At 47.1% G+C, this 20,611-nt stretch overlaps 1 protein-coding gene across 3 annotated transcripts in view; it reads left to right on the top strand.

Moving 5' to 3' along the window:
• Window positions 1-20,611, top strand: part of LOC126984168 (protein-L-histidine N-pros-methyltransferase-like) — a 72,065-nt gene that overhangs the window by 40,691 nt on the left and 10,763 nt on the right. For all 3 annotated transcript variants that reach the window (XM_050837580.1, XM_050837581.1, XM_050837582.1), the window contains exon 2: window positions 20,179-20,517. In XM_050837580.1, the coding sequence (XP_050693537.1) occupies window positions 20,198-20,517 (320 nt within the window). In that variant the 5' untranslated portion in view covers window positions 20,179-20,197. The remainder of the gene's footprint in view (window positions 1-20,178; window positions 20,518-20,611) is intronic.

Below are 20,611 nucleotides of genomic sequence, written 5' to 3' on the forward strand. Positions count from 1 at the left end.
TAACCCTCCCCTCGGATTCGAAAAATGAGCCCACACATTTTCCCCTTTCAATATATTAACGGCCTTTCCTATAATGCGCCGCTTTTAACGCCCTTAATATCTTCCTCAACGCCTCTAACGAACCGTTTTTACGAATCCCGAGGAATTCCCAGAGGTTCCCCGCATCAAATTCCTAATCTCCCCAGACGAAATGGAAAACTACTTCATGTTTTGGAACTCCGAGTTGATTGCGCGGCCTGACAGTCATCAGCGTAAATATTTCCCCTCGTTCGTAACCACGCTGCTCCCAAGAGAACATTAATATGGCTCCAGGAGAAGCTTAAGCTCAACTGTTTATTTCTTTGTTATGTGAGGCACGCTGTCCCCCCACCCACCCCCCCATCCGCCACCCCCAGCCAGCGGCAACAACATGTACTTAGGTGAACGTGAGGACGTGGGCTGGAGGAAGCCGGCGCCACACACCAGCGATCGGACGCGGAGGCTGCACTAATGGCAAGGCGAGGCGTGCTAATCACTGAGCGCTGATTGGTCGAAAACTCCGGCGCGCCCCCTGCAATGAGAGTGTTTTCAGCGCGGCTTGATTTAGTTAAATTGCATTATTGCGCTTCTGCTGAGGCGGCGACTGTAACGAGTGAATGTTGTCTGTATGTCTAAGGGTTTATGGGAGGTGACAATACGTGAGTCGCCTCTGGATGGCTGAATAGAAAGAAAACTGATATTCTCCGGAGCGAGAGTTCTCATACATCATAGGTTGGCAGCCCTGCAACCAGAGCGTGCGGGGCGGCCGACGAATACACAAGAGGCATTTCTGAGCCGGTCTTGCAATCGTATGCAAATTAGGCTTAAATACAGCCAGGCGACGCAAAATGGACGCCTCTTAATGACTTCGGAATTGGAACGACGGAGATGGGATGGCGCAGCGCCGCCGCCTTGGATTCCCCGATTCAGAGAAGGAATTTGAGAGATGGGTTCATTAACGCTGTTGAGGAATTCCGATTTTATGCAGAGCGAGAGACCCGGACGGATATTCCAGCGACGAGCGGCGGCGCTGTGGGGGAGGGGGCGGCTGGCGGGTGGTGGCGGTGGCGGGGGGCGGCTCGGAGGCCATGTTTGTGTCGGCGGCGGCGCCTTTGTTTCCGGGGCGCCGCGGTGTGTCCCGGTAATTACGTTCGACTCCCTCCCGCCTGCGTATTACTGAATTAAATTATCCCCAGTTGCCGGCTCGCCTCCCCGCGTTGTTGTCGCCGCTCGTGTTGCCATTGCACGCAGCCGGGGAGCGCCGGGTGTCCAGATGCACGACAACTCCTCCTCCCCTTCCTCCCCCTCCCCATCTTCCCCCTCCACCGCCGCCCACGCCGCCCCACGCCCATCGCCGCCCGCCGCCGCCACCCCCACCCTCACCCACCCGCCACACACCCGCGTGTACACACCCTCTCGCCGGCAACAGCTCACCATTTTTATACATTTCGACATTTTGTGACCTGGTTTTAATGAAGCCAAGTAAGGTAGAGCCAAGTCCAGGGTGACCTTTCCCAGGGACGGGGGGTAGGGGTAGAGGAGGGGAGAGGGAGCGAGAGGGTGCCACGCGAGACCGGAGAAACACCGCCATCGACCCAGTGACAAGGGGGCGTAGAGCATAGATTCCCGTGGTCGTCCGTGTGGGGTAGCATTGTCTTGGCCTCGGAAGGGGTATGTGTTTTTAACGATATTCTGGTGCGCTTCTTAAGGCTTTCTTCCATACATGATTGGATGGCGAGGTTCCCTAATGATGAACCTCCCCTTCCCCCTTCCCCTTCACCCCTACTCTTTTCCCTCCTCTTCCCCTTCCATCTCCTTCCTCCGGGGTTGTGTGGTGGTGGTGGTGATGGTGGTGTTGTGGTGTCGCTGCCTGCCTCTCGTGATATTGAAAAACGTGGTGGTTGTTGGTGTCCTTGTCAGCTTGTGGTGGTGGTGGTGGTAGTGATGGTGGTGGTGGTTTTCTGTACGTGGTGGTGGTGTTAGAAATAGGGGAGGGGGTGGTAATGATGGTGGTGGTAATGGTATTGGTGGTGGTGGTGTTGATAGAAATAGTGGTGGTGGTGGTGGTGGTGATAGAAATAGTGGTGGTGGTGGTGGTGGTGGTGGTGGTGGTGGTGGTTTTGATGTTTAAATTTATGGCAGTGTTTGAGTCTTCCACCTCCCTGGCTCCCTGTTTCCTTTCTTTGGTGTGTTAGTGTTTGATGTGTTGTTGTTTTCTTTCATGCCTGTTGTCTGCTGTACCTCCTACCCACCTCCTCCACCACCTCCTTCTCGCTCCCTTTTCCTCCTTCTCCTTTTCACTAACTTCTTCATCCCCCTGCCTCCCTTCTACCCACACCTCCCTGCCCCTCTTCTTCTTTCCCTGCCTTCTTTCTTTCCCATCATTCAGAGCATCTTTTCACCCATCGAACAACATCGCTCACACCCCTTCATCTCGTCTCGCCTCTCCCCAGCATCTTTCTGCCTCGCTCATGCTCATCTCATCTCAGCATCTCTCGTTTCTGCATGTACTTTCCACCTGCTCCTCCTCCCTCACGCTCTCCCTGCTAACCTCTCCCATTTTCTTTCCCTCCTGACTCACCTACACATCACTATCTTCCTTCCCCTTCTCTCCTTCACTTATCTCTCACTCACCCATAACCTCAATTTGATACAGGAACAGAACTAGCATCTCAGCATCCACCTCTGACCTGTCTCTCCACCACACAGACCTTCATCTCCACACCCTGTACATCACCCTTTCAGAAGTAGTGATTAGCGGGCTTTTTTTGGTGTCGTTAATTGCCCTTGAGATGTTTCCTTCTTCATAAAAAAACTATTCACTTTTTTTCCTTACTACCTTTGAAGCTAACATATGACTCAGCATCAACATCTATATCTACATCCTTCTCCTTTCCATCTTCTTTTTTCCTCCCCCTTATCATCCACCACCTCGCTATCCATGCCTATCCAACATTCTTATCTTCATCCTGCACTTCACTCAAGACATAACACAAAAAACACATCCTTCTCCTTTCCATTTTGTTTCTTTCTTCACTTTTTTAATCATTACTTCACCTCACTATCCATCTCTATCCATCATTTTTTTTTACCTTATCCCAACATGAGACACAAAAAACACATCCTCCTTCCTCCCATCTACTTTCTTTCTTCCCTTTATTTTATCCGTCACATCACTATCCAACATTTTTTCATCTTATCACAACATAAGACTCACAAACCACATCCTTCTCCTTCTTTTCTACTTTCTTTCTTCCTTTTTTTTATCCGTCACCTCACTATCCAACATTTTTTCATCTTATCACAACAAAAGACTCACAAACCACATCTTACTCCTTCCCATCTACTTTCTTCCTTCCCATTTTTTATCCTTCACCACCTCCCTTCCATCCCCCCTCCCTTTCTTCTTTCCCGTGGGCGACGCAGAAGGTGGGTGGGACAAAGCCTTCTGCTGTCAACCGGCGCGGCGGTCACATACAGGCTGAGTGGCAATTATGTCTGATGGCCTGTGCGTGTGTCTGGTAATCTTGGCAGCCAGTTATTTATCCGTAATAAGTCCCCCGTGATGGGTATTAGCAGCGGGGGAGTGTGGTGGGGGGCGGGGGAGAGGGGAGAAGGAAGATGAGTGGGTGCATGTGTCTGTGAGTGGGTGGGTGGGTGGGTGGGTGGATATGAAGATTTGTGTGTGTGTGTGTGTGTGTGTGTGTGTGTGTGTGTGTGTGTGTGTGTGTGTGTGTGTGTGTGTGTGTGTGTGTTTTCTGTTGTATTTCTTTTCATTTTGTTGTCTTGTTTTTGTTTTCGTTTCCATTTTCTTTGATTTTTTTTCTTCTTATTTTCATCGCTCTGTTTTCTCCACTCCTCTCCTCGCCTCTCCTCTCTCCTCTTCCTCTTCCTCTTCCCTCCACCCACTCACTCCTCTTCCTCTTCCCTCCACCCATTCACTCCCACACATCCTTACTTAACTCGCATTCCTTTTAATCTCCTTCCCTCGCCCTCAAAAGGAAAGGGAAAACGAAAACTCATCAGTGGCAGAGATCAAGCAGCGGAGGACGCAACCCGCTTCATGCCTAGTGGGAATCGAATCTCGGGAGGCGGTTTGTAGCGAGACAGAGACGTTCCGAGCGACTGTAAGAGCGTTTGATGTCAATATACGACGCCGCCAGGGTACGTCAAGGCGCTGAGGGAGGTGAGCACATAGCCAGGATAATGCCAGCCTCGAGCACCCCGTCAGCTGAAATATTAGGACAGTGTTGCGTATAATGAGCGGGAGAATGGGGACGCTTCGCCGCGCTGAATCTGCATGATCGGTGGAACACGGACGAATCAAGGGAGATCAGGGTCATTGGGGGCCTGATAACCCCTGCGATGATGACGAGGAGGAGGATGACGACGACCCAGCTGGAGCAATGCCGTCCCGTCCTCCGAGGTGGCTGTTGTCTGGCTGGTTGTTGTTGTGTTGTTTTGTGTTTGTTGTTGATGTTTACCACTTGATGTCATAACTGGGGATGCATGGTCAGGGTAGAGATGAGGTCATTGGTAGGAGTGAAGACTCGTTTGATGTGAGAGATGTTGTTCGTTGTGGTACTTTAATGTTGATAATGACGGGAGTATTGGTGTTTCTAGTGTTGTTTGAATATATAATTAGAAACAGAATTGGTTTTCACTGATATTATTTTAAATCCACAATACTTAAACTGTTTGAATCATTCTGATGTGCATGGCTAGGTCCTGCAATTGTCGTCGTCGTCGTAGTAGTAGTAGTAGTAGTAGTTGTAGTAGTTGTTGTTGTAGTAGTTGTTGTTGTTGTTGTTGTTGTTGTCGTCACTAAGAATACGTTTCCAGATATTCCTTTCAGTACTCAATTTCAGCAACAACAAATGCAACAACAACAACAACAACAACAACAACTACTACTACTACTACTACTACTACTACTACTACTACTACTACTACTACCATTACTACAAATTACTGCTACTAATATCACTACTTCTATTACTTCTACGACGACGACAACGACGAAGCAGACGAAGACGACGATAACGACAACGACACCACCAAAACAAAAAACAACAAAAACAACAACATCAACACCGCACGGAGGGTTTACATAAGTCTCCCATAACCTGGCAGCGACAGAAGCTTTTAGTCAGCACGTAAATAATTGACTAAAGGGAAGGAAGGAAGGAAGGAAAGGCGGGAGTCGAAGAGAAGGAGGAGGAGGAGGAAAGGGAAGGAGGAGGAGGAGGGGCACCGCTCCCTTCTGATCAGACAGACTTCCCTCCTCTCTTTGATTTTCCCTCCGGCCAGCCACCAACTCGGCTTCTCTCCCTCCCTCCCTCCCTGCCTTCCTCGCCCTGGCCGCCCTCCCCGCCCCTCCCTTCCTGTGCCGGCCGGTGGTCAGTCTCCCCGGACGGTCAATAGGGAGGTAATCCGGCTTCCGACCAAAATTAATCCACCGACCTCAAAGACTCGGCCTAATTGGTGGGCGGGGCCTGAGTGGCAGCCAATCCGGGCCCGGCGTGGCGCTCCGAGATTAATGAAGACCAATCAAACAGCGTCTTGCACCGCCGTCGCCTTATTAGGGCAATAAGAGAACCAATGAAGTGACAGAATTCCCCAAAGCTTTTGACAGACTTCTCGCGCCGGGGAAAGGCAGGGAGAGGGAAGCCATAAGGAAAATATGGTAAATAGAGAAATAATGAAAAAGAATGATTGTGTAGATCCAGGTGAAAGGGAGAAGAGGAGGAGGAGAAAGAGATGAGGAGGAGGAGAGATGTAGGTGAGATAAAAAAAAATAATGAAGAATGATTGTATAGATCCAGGTGAGAGGGAGAAGAGGAAAAGGAGGAGAAGAAAGAGGAGGAAGAGGAGAGATGAAAGTGAGATAGACAAAGAAAATAATGAAGAAGAATGATATTAGATCCAGGTGAGAGGGAGAAAAGGAGAAGGAGGAGAAAGACGAGGAGAGATGAAGGTGAGGCACGGAAGAGAAACACAGGTGAGGAGAAGGAGAGGACGCAGCAAGAATGAGGGAGGAGAGAAAACTTACCTGACTGCATAATGACAAAGTTTTCTTCCTCTCTTTCCTTCGTTTGAGTTTTGGAAGGACGAGGAACTTTGATTGATTGCGATGGTGAACTTGGCGGGCTGCAGGGGGAAGAGGAGGAAGAAGAAGAAAAAGAAGAAGAAGAAGAAGAAATGGAAGAAGGGGGAGAAGGAGAGACATGAAGAGCAGGAGAAGAAGGAAGAAGAGGAGGAGGAAAAGTGAAGGTGAAAAGATGACAAATAAAAAAAAAACAGGAAAAAGTAAAACAAAGGTAATGAAAAAGACTTAAAAGTGAAAAAAAGCAGAGAGAGAGAGACTGAAAAATAACCGAAATAAATACTTGGGACCGAGACCCAAAAAAAAAAAAAAAAGAAACGGAAGACAAAAAGAACAGCAAAAAAAAGAGGAGAGAAAGTTAAAGATGAGAAGAGGGAACAGAGAGAGAGAGAGAGAGAGAGAGAGAGAGAGAGAGAGAGAGAGAGGGGGGGGGGGGACATATTAACTTGTACACTTGCTGCCCAAAGTTTCTGAGTCTTTCTTCTTTACTGGTGCGTGTCCGGGCGGTTTATTGCCTCTCCTCCTCCTCCTCCTCCTCCTCCTCAGTCCGCGTTGACCACAAGGGGAAGGCGGTGGAGGAGGAGGAGGAGGAGGAGGACGAGAACGAGGAGGAGGAGGATTTAGTGATGAAGACGAGAAAGAGAGAAGGAAGGAGGAGGAGGAGGAGGAAGAGGGAGAGGAAGTGAGAGGGGGGGGGGGGAGAGAGCACGTAATAAAGAGGGAATGAGAGACATAACAAGAGGGTGAAGGAGAGCGACAGGAGGAGAAGTGAGGGCGCACCTTGGGAGTGTGATGAAGGTGTGTGTGTGTGTGTGTGTGTGTGTGTGTGTGTGTGTGTGTGTGTGTGTGTGTGTGTGTAAGAAGGTCGAAGCACAAGATTTTTTTATAATTTATCAACATTAAGTTCCTTTTAAGTGAATTATTGATGTGTAGTAATAATAATAAAAGAAATATTTCATGCAGATATGTTACGGAACTTATTTTTTTAGCTGTGAGGTAAATGAGTGTGTGTGTGTGTGTGTGTGTGTGTGTGTGTGTGTGTGTGTGTGTGTGTGTGTGTGTGTGTGTGTGTTAATGGTGTCATGGAATATGTATAAGCAGTGATCTTTTTATAGCTTGTCCGTGAAAGACGAACACACACACACACACACACACACACACACACACACACACAACGCTCAGATTCAATCATCCCGCGTATACGTAAGGTAACGAAGAACAAACTCGATCTACGAAACGCGAAACTGAAGCGTCAAACAAACACGAAGAGAAACTAGGAAACGCATTCATCATCAACGGAAGGAGGAGGAGGAGGAGGAGGAGGAGGAGGAGGAAAAAGAGAACGAAAAAAAATAAGTAAACAAAGTACAAAAAAAACACTCGGTAATGGTCAGAGTTTAATCAGAAAACAGAATTCCCAAACACGGGGCGCCTCGCCACGTCACAATCAGCTGGCTCTCATGAATAAATTCGCCGCCGCCTCCTGTATCCGTCCCAGAATAAAAAGCACACTATCCATCTTGTTTGAGATTCATGCGGCCCATAACGCGTAAGTGATCGTAACTTCTCAGAATGGTGCACTCCTTGTCAAAGTGGGAGTCGGAATCACCATAAAGACGATCATTTTAAGTTATGGTGCATTCGGGCTTTCACCACGCTGGCCGGGCTGACGGGATGCATGGCTCGGCTAGCTGGTACGGGCGAGAGCTGGGCAGGGCTGAGAAGGGTACGGGGCTTGGGCGGTGGTGAGCGAACTGTGGACTGGGCTGGGCTGGAATGAGATGAGGTATGGATCGTGGGTGTTGTGAGGAACTGGGTCAGGGGTCGGAAAGGGCAGTGAACGCATAGACGGGGTGAGTTTCTGAGTACTTTTTAGTAGAGGAGTGCAAGGAATGGCTTAGGTGAGGGACAGGGTGGGTCAGTGAAATGGGAAGGTACAAATGGTGGGTGTGGTGAGGAACTGGGTCAGGGGTTGGAAAGGGCAGTGAACTCATGGACGAGGTGAGTGTATGAATAGTTTTGGTGCATAGAGGAGTGGTTAAGGTGAGGGACAGGGTGAGTTAGTGTAGTGGAAGGGTGGAAGTTGGTGTGGTGTGAGGGTGTCGATGGGTGGATGCGATATAGTGGGTGCCAAGAGTGGATATGGTGAGTTAGCGTAGTGGATGAGGCTTGAAGGTACGACGGATTGGTGTGTGTGGTGAAGGTGGAAGAGGGTGGATTGTGGAGTGCATGAGTGGATGTGATGTGAGATTATGGTGAGGGATATGGTGAGTTAGCGTAGTGGATGAGGTTTGAAGGTACGACGGATTGGTGGGTGTGGTGAGGGTGGAAGAGGGTGGATTGTGGAGTGTATGAGTGGATGTGATGTGAGATTATGGTGAGGGATATGGAGAGATAGCGTAGTGGAAAGAGTGCAAATGGGTGAGGTTTAAAGGTACGACGGAGTAGTGGGTGTGGTGAAGGTGGAAGAGGGTGGATTGTGGAGTGCAAAAGTGGATGTGATGTGAGATGATGGTGAGTCAAGTGGGAAGGTTCAGTTACAGTCCTATCTTCCCTATCATTTTATTACGCATTTTCTTCACTTTTTTTTTTATCAACGTTTTCCTGCAACCTTTAGAATAGTTTGTCTCCTTTTTACTTTATCCTCTTTCTCCCTCTTTATCTCTTTCTTTATCCTCTTCTTCCCTCTTTATCTCTTTACTGTATCCTCTTCCTCCCTTTTTATCTCTTTATTTTAATCTATTTTCCGTTTACTCTATTCTCTATCTTCTATATCTCATTTCCTAGGTTCTTTTACTTTAGTCTCCTTTAACTTCATTCTTTGCCCTCTTTATTTGTTTTGTTTTGTTTTTACTTCAGTTTGTCTATTCACTATATTGTCTTTCTTCTCTGTTCCCCTTTTCTTTGTTCTCTATCTCCACTGCCTCCATTTTATCTCGTCATTCCATGCTCATAACCTCAATCTCCTAGTCTCAGTATCACAATTATAACTATTTCTTTCATGCATTTCCTTCACTAAACAATTCTCATCGCTTTCTCAGTCAACATTTCCTCGCTACCCTGTGTTCAGTACGTCATATCCTTGTCAGTCTCGTTCTCTTTAAAGTCTCAGTATTACAATTATATGTTTCTTTATCTCTCAGTATCACAATTATAACTATTTCTTTCATGTATTTTTTTCACTGTACAAATCTCATCGCTTTCTCAGTCAACATTTCCCTGCTTACCCTGTGTTCAGTACGTCATATCCTTGTCAGTCTCGTTTTCTTTAAAGTTTCAGTATTACAATTATATATATTTCTTTATTGTACATTTTCCACCTTTTTGCATTTTCATCGCTTTTCCAGTCATCTTTTTCCTGTAGCCTTGTGGTCAGAGCCTCATTTATGTCTTGTTCTTCATCTCTTTGTCTATGTTTTACTTATATTATTAGTCTAGTGTATATTTTCCTCAGTGTACATTCATTATCGTTTTTTTTCAGTCAGCGTTATCTTGCAGCCTTCTGGTCGGTGCGTCATTTTACTATCATATCGTCAGCCACCTCGTCTCAGCATTACTATTACTACCAATGTCTTAATTTTATCATTTCTCAGGGGTGGGTTTTTTCTGTCAAAGTTCCCCGGTAGCCGTTCGTTTCGTGGTCGCTTCCTTTTTCGCGATCGCCTCCTCCTCCTCCTCCTTGTTGTTTCCCTCCGTCGCTGGAGAAACTGCCGGTCATTTTGATCCACTGTCTTCATGGTCATTCTTCTCGGGGTAATTCTTGACCGCCGGACCGTCCTCTGCTTCATTAAAATCGCCTTACTCCATAATACTTCAAAAGCCTCCTCCTTCTCCTTCTTCTTCTTCTTCATTTTCCTCCACCCCTTCATCCTCTTTCTCCTCCTCCTCCTCCTACTACTCCTCCTCCTACTCTTCTTCGATGTTTCCTCTCGTTGTTCTTTCTCTCCTTATCCATCCTCCTCCTCCTCCTCCTCCTCTTCATCATCATTTTCTTCTTTACTCTCGTCCTCGTCCTCCTCATTGTCTTCTTCATCCTCATCCTTATCCCCATCACCACCATCACCATAAAAAAAAGATTGTTTAGATGATAGATAATTGAAATAGGGCGCAAGGAAGGCAGAGAATAAGGAAAACGGGGAGTGACAACAAAGAAAACGGGTACAGAAGAAGACAGGAGATAAAATAAAGGGGACAGATCACAGTAAATAACACTTGACCGAGGAGAGACTAAAAGAAAATGGAGACGGTGAGAATAGAGAACAAGGAAAGGGGAACTAAGAGGAAGGAGAATGAAGTGAAAGGGCAGACTAAAGGAAAAGAGACAGGAGACAAAGAAAACGGAGAGCATAAGAAAGACGACACAGACTAAAGTAAAGAGATAACAGACTAAAATATAAAGGAAGAGACAAATTAAAGAGACATAGATGCCACAGAATAAACGAAAGAGTACACACCAAAGTAATAAGATAAAGATAACAAAAAGAAAATGGAACACAGACGAAGACAAAAAGACAAAAGAGGGCAGATAAGTAAACGAAGACACAGATTCAAGTGGTAAAAAAACAAAAAGACAAAGAAGGAAGAAACAGACTTAAGGAAAAACAAAGAGAACACACAATAAAGCAAAACACACACACTAATGTTAAAAGACAAAGACATACCCGAATAAAGCAAAAAGAAGACCAAGGCGACACAGCATAAAGAAAGAACGCCGAGTAAGTAGACATACAGATCGCAGCCGGAGACAACATGAGCATTAAGGACATCACTGAGGGAGGGGCGGTCTCATACATAAATAAGGGGACGGGGCGCGCGGAAGGGAGACAAGACCCGCCCCTGGGAGACGCCGCCCCGACACCCTCACGAAGACTCGCCACAACCTTGCCTATGATTACCTTAGTAGTAGCAGTAGAAGTAGTAGTTGTAGTAGTAGTAGTAGTAGCAGTAGTAGTAGTAGTAGTAGTTGTAGTAGTAGTAGCCCCCCCGAAAATGAGTTACCTCGCTTCCTCTTTAACCAGAAAACAATCTTATCATATTCTTATGTACACAGGAATAGGAAATAATAGTACGTCTTCTCATATCGACCCGTAGTAGTAGCAGTAGTAGTAGTAGTAGTAGTAGTAGTAACAGTAGTAGTCGTCTCCCAAAATGAGAAATCTTCCTTCATCTTTAACCAGAAAACAAGCTCATGGCATTCTAATAAACACAAGAAGAAAGAATAACAATACGTCTCATACCAACGACGTCCATTTTATGCCGGGAAGCTTCACTACTCCCCCCCCCCCCCCCAACACACACACACACACACACACACACACACACACACACACACACACACACACACACACACACACCAACGGAACGCGCCTTTATTCCTCTCTATGTATTGTTTCTACACCGCCAAATATATCGCTGGATATTATTTATTGTGATTTTTCCTCCCTGGAGAATAAAGTGACCACCAGGTGTGAGGAGGAGGAGGAGGGTGGGAAGGAGGAGGACGAGGAGGAGGAGGAGGAGGAGGATGGAAGCAGATAACCCCCCCACCCACTACCGCTCCTGCCTGGCTTACATATATTTATATTTCGGGGACATATTCACCGGAGAAATTGTGAGAACGCGAGAATTTCCTTTTTGTTGTGGAGGCGAGTGTGTGCGAGGGAGGGGGATGGGCTTCAGGAGGAGGAAGAGGGGGAGGAGGAGGAGGAGGTAGAACTGGAAGAAGACCCTCTCTAGCCAGCCGGTCTCTTCTTCCTCCTCCTACTCCCCCTCCTCGCCCACACCTCCCTGTCCTCTTCCTCCTCCTTCCTCTCCTCCTCCTGCCGCTGCTCTTCCTCTGGCATTCATACATAAATTTTACACATATCCCGGCCGTATTTGTCGCGGGCTCCCTGGACACGGCGCGGAAGAGGAGACGGAGCCTTGTTTAGTTGGCCATTTCGCGAAGTGACGGGCTGTCAGTCCCGCTCCGGGCGAGGGCCTCGTGACAGCGGTAAAACATGCAGCATTGAGACACCCCCCGCCATCTTGCAGGCCCCCTGGTGGCCGGCCGCGGAATAACTTAGAGAGATGGCGCTTTGTGTTACCCATCATGCCTCGTCTCCCTTTATTTCTTCCGCTATTTGTGAGGAGGAGGAGAGAACGTGTTCTTGAGGGAGCGGCGACCCCCACCCACCCACCCACCCTATGCTCCCCTTCACCCGCCTCCCCCGCCGCCGCCGCCGCCACCTTGCTCCTCCTGTTCCTCTTTTCCTCCTCCTCCTCCTCCTCCTCCTCCTCCTCCTCCTCCTCCTCCTCCTTCTGCTCGTCAACACACACTCGCTGACGCTGTTGTTCTTGAAGGCTGCCTGAGTGTTTTTTTTTTTTTTTGTGTGTGTGTGTGAGCTCATCTTGCCTCGCGTTCTCCCCCCCGTTCTCTCTCTCTCTCTCTCTCTCTCTCTCTCTCTCTCTCTCTCTCTCTCTCTCTCTCTCTCTCTCTCTCTCTCTCTCTCTCTCTCTCTCTCTCTCTCTCTCTCTCTCTCTCTCTCTCTCTCTCTCTCTCTCTGCCTATCTATCTATCTTATCTTAAACTTAATTTCAATGTTGCTCAATGTTTTCCACTAGACATGGCTTACATATTTCGTCGTTCAATCGTTCATTCTTCTCAGCTTCTTTTCGTGTTCTCTCCGTCCTCATCAAGCCGAGGATCCCCGTAACTTTCTGCTCCAGTGGTAGAAACAAAGGTTGTGTTTTACATGCTAGTGATGGCAGCGAATATGACAAGGAAGAAGAGTCATTGGCCTTATATATATATTTTGAGTAACCGAAGTTGTTTATGTTACAGAAGAATGAGAGAGGGAGAGAGGTGCTTATCTATTTCAATCTATGTTTCCAAGCACCCGCACCCGAACTGTCCGATATCACTCCTTCACAAAGCCGATTTTCTATTCCTCATCTCTCCGGTCTCATCACAGCTTCCTCGTGTCTTCCTTTTCCCCTTAAACTCGCATACTCAACCTCCTTTCTCTCCTTCCCACTCCTCCTTCTCCCTCTCCTCTATACTCCCTCTCTCCTTCTCGTTCTCTTCTCTATTACTAAGTCACTTCATCAGACAACGTAGATTTCATAAGCATCATACCCGTCATTTATCCTGAGAGGTACCACGACTGCCTCCTCCTCTTCTTCTTTCTTCTCTTCCTCTTCCTCCTCCTTCTTCACGGCCCATCCCAAAAGATAGGCTTCCTTCTTCATATCCTTCCATGCTGCCATCATTACACACCGTCGCCGCCACCAGGAGTCGGCTGTTCCTTCCCTTCGTCAGTAGGTGTGTCGGGGCGAAGGTACCTGGGCTGTGTTACCTGAGACTCTCTTAATCAGGTGTGAGGAGGGTGTTGGCTTCGTTGTCGTCCATTCGTGCCGTCGTTTTATGGTGTTAGAAGCTATTATTTTTTTTCTTTTAAGGAGGAGGGATTATTATATGTATTATGTTTATTATAAGTTTGTCAGTTTTTTCTTTTAGTTGTCAAAATTATGACTGACGGCAGTATTTTTTTTTATAAGAGTAGTAGTAAGAGTGATATGAGTTGTAGTAGTAGTAGTAGTAGTAGTAGTAGTAGTAGTAATGGATGCGAAAAATTAAACTCGTATATCAACTAGACTAATGATGTTATTTATACCCAAGCAACCACCACCACCACCACCACCAGGATATAAGTATAGTAACTCAGAGCGTGTGCACACCCTTCTCGACGCACACAAATACGTACACAAAGCACACACACACAAACACACACACACACACACACACACCAAATAGGTAAGTGTCACTGGGCCGCAGGTGAAAAGTGTCCAAACAAACACCGCGCGGGGCAAGAGGGAGCTACGCCACAGGGATCCTTAAGGTCGACAGTTCTATTATCGTTTAATGTATACGCGACCTTAAGGGAAGCGTCCACCTGACCCGCCCCGCCCTTCCCCCCCTCCCCCCCTCAGAATACCAGTGGATAAAGGTTGTCAAAAAAGGTGAACACTACCGGGGGAAGAAAATGCCATGCCGTGTAGACCAGAAGAGCGAGTTCTCATTCGATACCCCGTGTGATTATCGACCTACTTGGCACACTGTGGTTTGGCGTGGTCTTCCCCCGTGGTAAATTATTCATTCCTTTGGAGAAAATGGGGGAATTTTTGGTGGGTTGGACGCGTTTCTGGTGATAAATAACAAAGGGGGAAGGGACAGGGAGGAGCAGGGCATTTAGGGGGAAAGGACACGTCGTATTTTTCGTCTCACGTGTACTGTGCAGGTAATAAGATGTGTCATTAGGAGGGAGCCAGGTGAGGGTGCGAGGTATAGCTGCAAGAGACAGACACACACACACAAAAAGGCAGACAGACAGACCGAAGGAAAGAAAGAAGAAAAGAAAGAATGACAGACAGACAAACTACATAGGGCGTTTTATAATACTCTTGAATAAAAAATATGGAAATGTGAAAAATAAATGGAAAAACGAAACTTGGTAATCAAAAACACTAATTACGATTACTGCGAAAAGTTATCAAAGAAGAAGATGTGCGTAACAGAGGAAGAAAGGAGAGATGAAAAGACCTTCAAACGAGTAAAGAATTACGGAGAAAGAATGCAAGTTAAAAAAAAAAATAACTAGAAAGCAGATTGAGTGAGACAAAGTGAGAGGCAGGAAAGAGGAAGAAGTATAAATAGGAACGAAGGAGGTCGAGAGTGAGACAGAGAAGAAGAACAAGAACAAGGGAAGGAGATACATAAGGATGAATAATGGAGGTAGTAAGAATGAAGTAGAGAAAAAAGAAAAGAGATGGTAACGCTGATGGAAGAAAACCGGAAGTGTCAAGTAGAGAAAAAGGAAAGACGAGTGAAGATAAATAAAGGAAGTAAGAGGAATGAAGAGGAAATAGAGATGAGTAAGAACGAATGAAAGAACGTAGGGAGAGGAAGGTGAATAAGAAGAAGAAGGGAAGGAGGTGATTATGAAGGAAGTAGAAAGGGAGAAATAGAAAAGACGGAGAAGCAGGGTGCAGAAGGAGGAAAGGAAGGAAGGAAGAAGAAAGGATGAAGAATAAAAGAGGGAAATATAGGGTGCAGAATGAAAGAAGGAAGGAAAGATGGAAGAAGGATGAAGTATAGACAGGGAAGAGAAGGAACGTAGAGTGAAAGAACGAAGGAAAGAATGAAGGAGGAACGGAGAATGAAGTATAAAAGAGAGATAGAGGGATGCAGAAGGCAGGAATAAAAGGAAGGAAGAAAGGTAAACTATAAAAGAGAGAGTGAGAGGGTGCAGAGTAAAGGGAGGGCATGAGGAAGGACGAAGGGAGGGTGACTTGTTATTAAAAGCGAGTGAGCTCTAGGAAAAGACTATAAAGGGAGTTTTTACAAGGCCGTTTCCCCGCCATGCCGTCGAGAGAAGGATAAATTAGGCGTGAGAGAAGCAAGTAAATACGGAAACGCGCGAGATGACGAGGACGAGGACGAGGACGAGAGGGAAGGAGGAAAAAGGGGGAAGAGAATGGATGACGAAGGGAAAAAATTGGAGTGTAAGAAAAATGAGTGACAGTGTAACCACGATAGTCATGATAAATAAAAATAATGCAAAAGACGAAAACGAGGATAAAGGAGAGAAGGAAGGAAGAAAAGGGGAAGAGAATGGATGACGAAGGGAAAAAAATGGAGTGTAAGAAAAATGAGTGACAGTGTAACCACGATAGTCATGATAAATAAAAATAATGCAAAAGACGAAAACGAGGATAAAGGAGAGAAGGAAGGAAGAAAAGGGGGGAAGAGAATGGATGACGAAGGGAAAAAAATGGAGTGTAAGAAAAATGAGTGACAGTGTAACCACGATAGTCATGATAAATAAAAATAATGCAAATGACGAAAACGAGGATAAAGGAGAGAAGGAAGGAAGAAAAGGGGAAGAGAATGGATGACGAAGGGGAAAAATTAGAACGTAAGAAAAAATGAAAGTGTAACCATAGTAGTAATAATAATAATGATAAATAATGATGCAAAATAATGATGACGAGGACAAGGGGAAGAGGAGGGATGAAAAGGGAAGAGGATAGATGATTTTAAGGGGGGATTTGAAATGCGAGAAGGAGGAGTAAAAGTGAGGCCGTAAAGTAAGTTAAGTTAAGGGCATACGCCATAGCTACGCGTTGCCACAGTGCTCATCTCCGTCACATTTCCCCTTGAGCATGTCCGTAACCGTAGTAATGATAATAAATAATAATAATAATAATAATAATAATAATAATCACCTCATTTTCATCATTACCATCACCATATATAGTTTGTTTGTTTTTTGAGGGGGAAGTAATTAGGTTCATTTAGCAAAGTTTCATGAAGTTCAACCATAACAATTTGTACAACTGCATCTCATTAATTAACTAGTCCATTAGAATCATCATTTAGTTATTTTTTTCTTTTACGTAATAAAGAACAAAAAGAAAATTTCACAGGAAGCTCAAAAAACACACATAGGAACACTCGATCACAACAATTCTCTCTCTCTCTCTCTCTCTCTCTCTCTCTCTCTCTCTCTCTCTCTCTCTCTCTCTCTCTCTCTCTCTCTCTCTCTCTCTCTCTCTCTCTCTCTCTCTCTCTCTCTCTCTCTCTCTCTCTCTCTCTCTCTCTCTCTCTCTCTCTCTCTCTCTCTCTCTCTCTCTCTCCTTTTCTTTTAATACGCATGGCATCAAAGAACACAGTAGCGCAGGAGGAGAGGAGTAAAGGAAGGGGAGAGAAGGGAGGGAGGAAAGAAGGAGAGAAGGAAGGAAGGGGGAGAAGGGGGAGGGGGGCATGCTTTTATCTCCCCCCTGACAACTGTGTGAGGAGAGGCGGGTGAAGGGGGAGGGAGGATGGAGGTAAGGGGAGGAGGATAAGGGGGTGGGCTTCAGCACCTTCCCCTGTGTTGTGATCTCCCTCGCCCGCCCATGCATGAAACCTTCTAGTATTTCCCTCTTCTGATGACGATACGGAGGAGGAGGAGGAGGAGATGGTGGTGGTGGTGGTGGTGTGAGACCGTGTTGCCAAATGTATGATAGACCACCAACAACAACAACTATACTATACTTCCACTACCACCTCAAATTTATCTTTTTTTCTCTCCTCGGCCTCTACTTCTTCGTCCTTGCAGCCTCAGTAAGTAAAAACGATCCTATGTACGAACCTCTCCTAAGAAATTTTGATCCTATAGTTAACAAATGGAAAGGAGAGCGTCTGAAGCGAGTGGATAAAGTGTGTTTGTGTGTGTGTGTGTGTGTGTGTGTGTGTGTGTGTGTGTGTGTGTGTGTGTGTGTGTGTGTGTGGTCGTACATCTGGCATCGTCTTTCACTTTTTTTATTTTTTATTCCGTCTTATTTTTCCTTATTTTTCTTTGTCAATCGCGTGCGAAGATCTCCATACGAAATGCTCTTTGTGTTTTCATCAGGACATTACACATTCATTATTTTCTTGTTGGATGCTGACATTGCGAACTGGAGCGCTATTTCTCTCTCTCTCTCTCTCTCTCTCTCTCTCTCTCTCTCTCTCTCTCTCTCTCTCTCTCTCTCTCTCTCTCTCTCTCTCTCTCTCTCTCTCTCTCTTGCTTTTTTGTGTTGTTTTTTGTTTTCTTTGCTTGTTGTTGTTCGGTTTGGATCACTCGTTTGAGCTCACAGTCTCTTGTTTCCTCCCAAGCTTATCTGTTTTTTCTCTCTCTCTCTCTCTCTCTCTCTCTCTCTCTCTCTCTCTCTCTCTCTCTCTCTCTCTCTCTCTCTCTCTCTCTCTCTCTCTCTCTCTCTCTCTCTCTCTCTCTCTCTCTCTCTCTCTCTCTCTCTCTCTCTCTCTCTCTCTCCATCAATTTCATCACCACCTTACTCTCTTAAATTTGGCCATAAAAATTAAGGATAATGAAGACGAATGATATCCTCTTCTTTGCCCCGCTCTCTCTCTCTCTCTCTCTCTCTCTCTCTCTCTCTCTCTCTCTCTCTCTCTCTCTCTCTCTCACTCTCTCTCTCTCTCTCTCTCTCTCTCTCTCTCTCTCTCTCTCTCTCTCTCTCTCTCTCTCTCTCTCTCTCTCTCTCTCTCTCTCTCTCTCTCTCTCTCTCTCTCTCTCTCTCATCATCATCATCAGGTATTTCTTTATCACACAACTCCTTTACGTTGATCTAAATCCGTTTTTCTCTATTAGTAAATGTAACTCCTTTCTTTCCTTTATCATAAACATACACGCACCGTCTCAGTACCTCTTTTGACATGCTATAGAGTGTGTGAATCTGTGAATCTCCGTATAGCTAAACTTATATGTAATCAAATTTGACTGTTAAAGCGATATAAAGACTAGTTTTACCATTGACACCCACGCACAGCTTTAGTTTAACCGTAAAGGAAGGATATAACAGCAGCAACACACATACACACGCACATCACGCCAGCAGGAGAGAGCGAGCAGAGGCAGAGAGAGGGAGAGAGAGTAGAGGCACGGCGCAGAGCAAGGGAGGCAGGGTCGGGAGGGGAGGCCCGAGCGACTGAGGGAATGATACAGAGGTGCCGTGCCGGGGGCTAAGCGACCTCTCCGCTCCCTCTTTGTGCCCGGGCTGCATTTTGATGGCCGGAGAATTTTTTAAGAACGCGGCCCCTGAGATTTTCCTTAGCGGCAGCGAGCATAATGCCGCCCTAAGTGGAGTTCCTCATACGGACGGAGTGGTTGGGATGGCCGGGCGTCTTGCGGTGGATCCAATAGTCAGTATTTCGTGCGAGTCCGAAATTCCATAATGAAAGACTTTCCTCCCCGTCTCCTGAAGCAAGACAACAGGGGGGTGGGTGGGTGGGTGTCGTGCGCGCGGCGGCCGGTAGGTGGCAGCACTCCTCAGCAACATGGCGGGGATGCCGATGATGTAGTGATTGATTTTCATATTTATCATTATCTCTTTCTCTCTCCTCCCGTTAGCTCGCCCCCTTGCCTCTCTCTCCCCTGCTGCTGCTCCTCTGCTTCCCCACTCCCTGTGCCCGCGGACGCCTCACTACTACCCGTGCCGCTGCTGCTTCTGTTCCTCTGTGTTGTTATTTTTAGTTCCCCTTGACCGCCTTTTTTCTTGGCTCGCGGGATATTTTGTAGTTTTGTTTAGTGGGAGGAGGAATAAAGGTGAGGAGCCGAGCGGGGCGGGCGGGCGAGATGGGTGGAGAGGAAGGAAGAGGATGATGGTGGTGGTGGTGGTGGTGATGGTGGTGGTGTTGTCATCATCATCCTCGTCATCATCGTCATCGTTGTTGTCATTATGATTAGTCTTTCTATACCTGTTTATCTATCTATCTTCGTGTGTGTGTGTGTGTGTGTGTGTGTCGCGGGGTCCAGCACACAGCGAGGAGCCTGAAGGACGCCCACTAATATTTGCTCCCCTGCTTGCACCGCCGCTGCCTGAGGACCCTCGTGCTGTCCCCATCACGGCCTCGTCACGCCCGGGCTGATTGATCGTTTGGGCGGCCGCCATGATTTGTGGCCCAACACTGACGAACGCTACGCCACGCGCTCGCTCGGGGAGGCTGCAATGCTTCACCTCGCCCACGCCCGCGCCCCTTCCTTCACCCTCTCACCCCGCCACGCCCTCACCTGTTTGGCTTTCACTTAGGAGCTTCAGTTTAGCTTACCAACTTAACTATCGAGAGAGTTATATACGGCCTCACCTGCCTGGCGTTCACGAAGGAGCATTGCTGTACCTTTGTTTCAATCTGGATCGACATTTTTACTATCGAGAGGATTAGCGTGCAGAGAGACGCTTTAGTAGGTTATAATGAGTCTAATGTGAAGAGGCCTCCTTTGAGTTGTTCCCCCAGACCAAACGTCTTTTAGTTTACAGTCCAGTTATCGACGAGATGTTGCATTGGTAAGACAAACGGGTCGCCGTTTGACGTAAGTGTTCTCTGCTCGTATTTAAATCGGTCGACTTGGCATTTTGGGGAGTTTAGTTTTAGTCGAGCATTAATAATTGTTTTCCTCTTATCATTGCCTGTGGTCTTGGCTTGATGTTCAGTGTCTGTGTCTTCCCATTTATTGACTGACTGTGTCTTGCAGGTTGCTGAACCGTGGCCGCATGTTCGTGTGGTCCGAGGCTCAGGCACGCCTGTTGCTGGGAGCCCCGCCAGCCCTGACCAGCGGCTCCGAGGCCGACACACCTGTCCAGGAAGGAGAACAATTCTGCCACCAGGGATTCGTGGGCGTTCCTTCGCGCGAAGAGAACACTGAAGCCGCCGAGGGTTCCGATGAGAGAGAGTTGTGGGTTGGAGAGCGACTGCTGGACCTCGGGGCCGGGGACGGGCACGTCACCCAGGTGCTGGGTGGCGGCGCCGCCCACGTGGACGTCACGGAGACCTCAGGCGTCATGCGTCGGCGACTGCGGGAGAAAGGCTACAGGTGAGGCAGTGAGGGGAGGTGGGGGTGGACGTAGGAGTGTGGGGGTGAGGGTGAAGTTTGTTGATAACACCAAGTAACGTTCTATATCACTAAG

Source organism: Eriocheir sinensis, chromosome 56 (genome assembly GCF_024679095.1).
Source record: "Eriocheir sinensis breed Jianghai 21 chromosome 56, ASM2467909v1, whole genome shotgun sequence".
NCBI classification, from domain to species: domain Eukaryota; kingdom Metazoa; phylum Arthropoda; class Malacostraca; order Decapoda; family Varunidae; genus Eriocheir; species Eriocheir sinensis.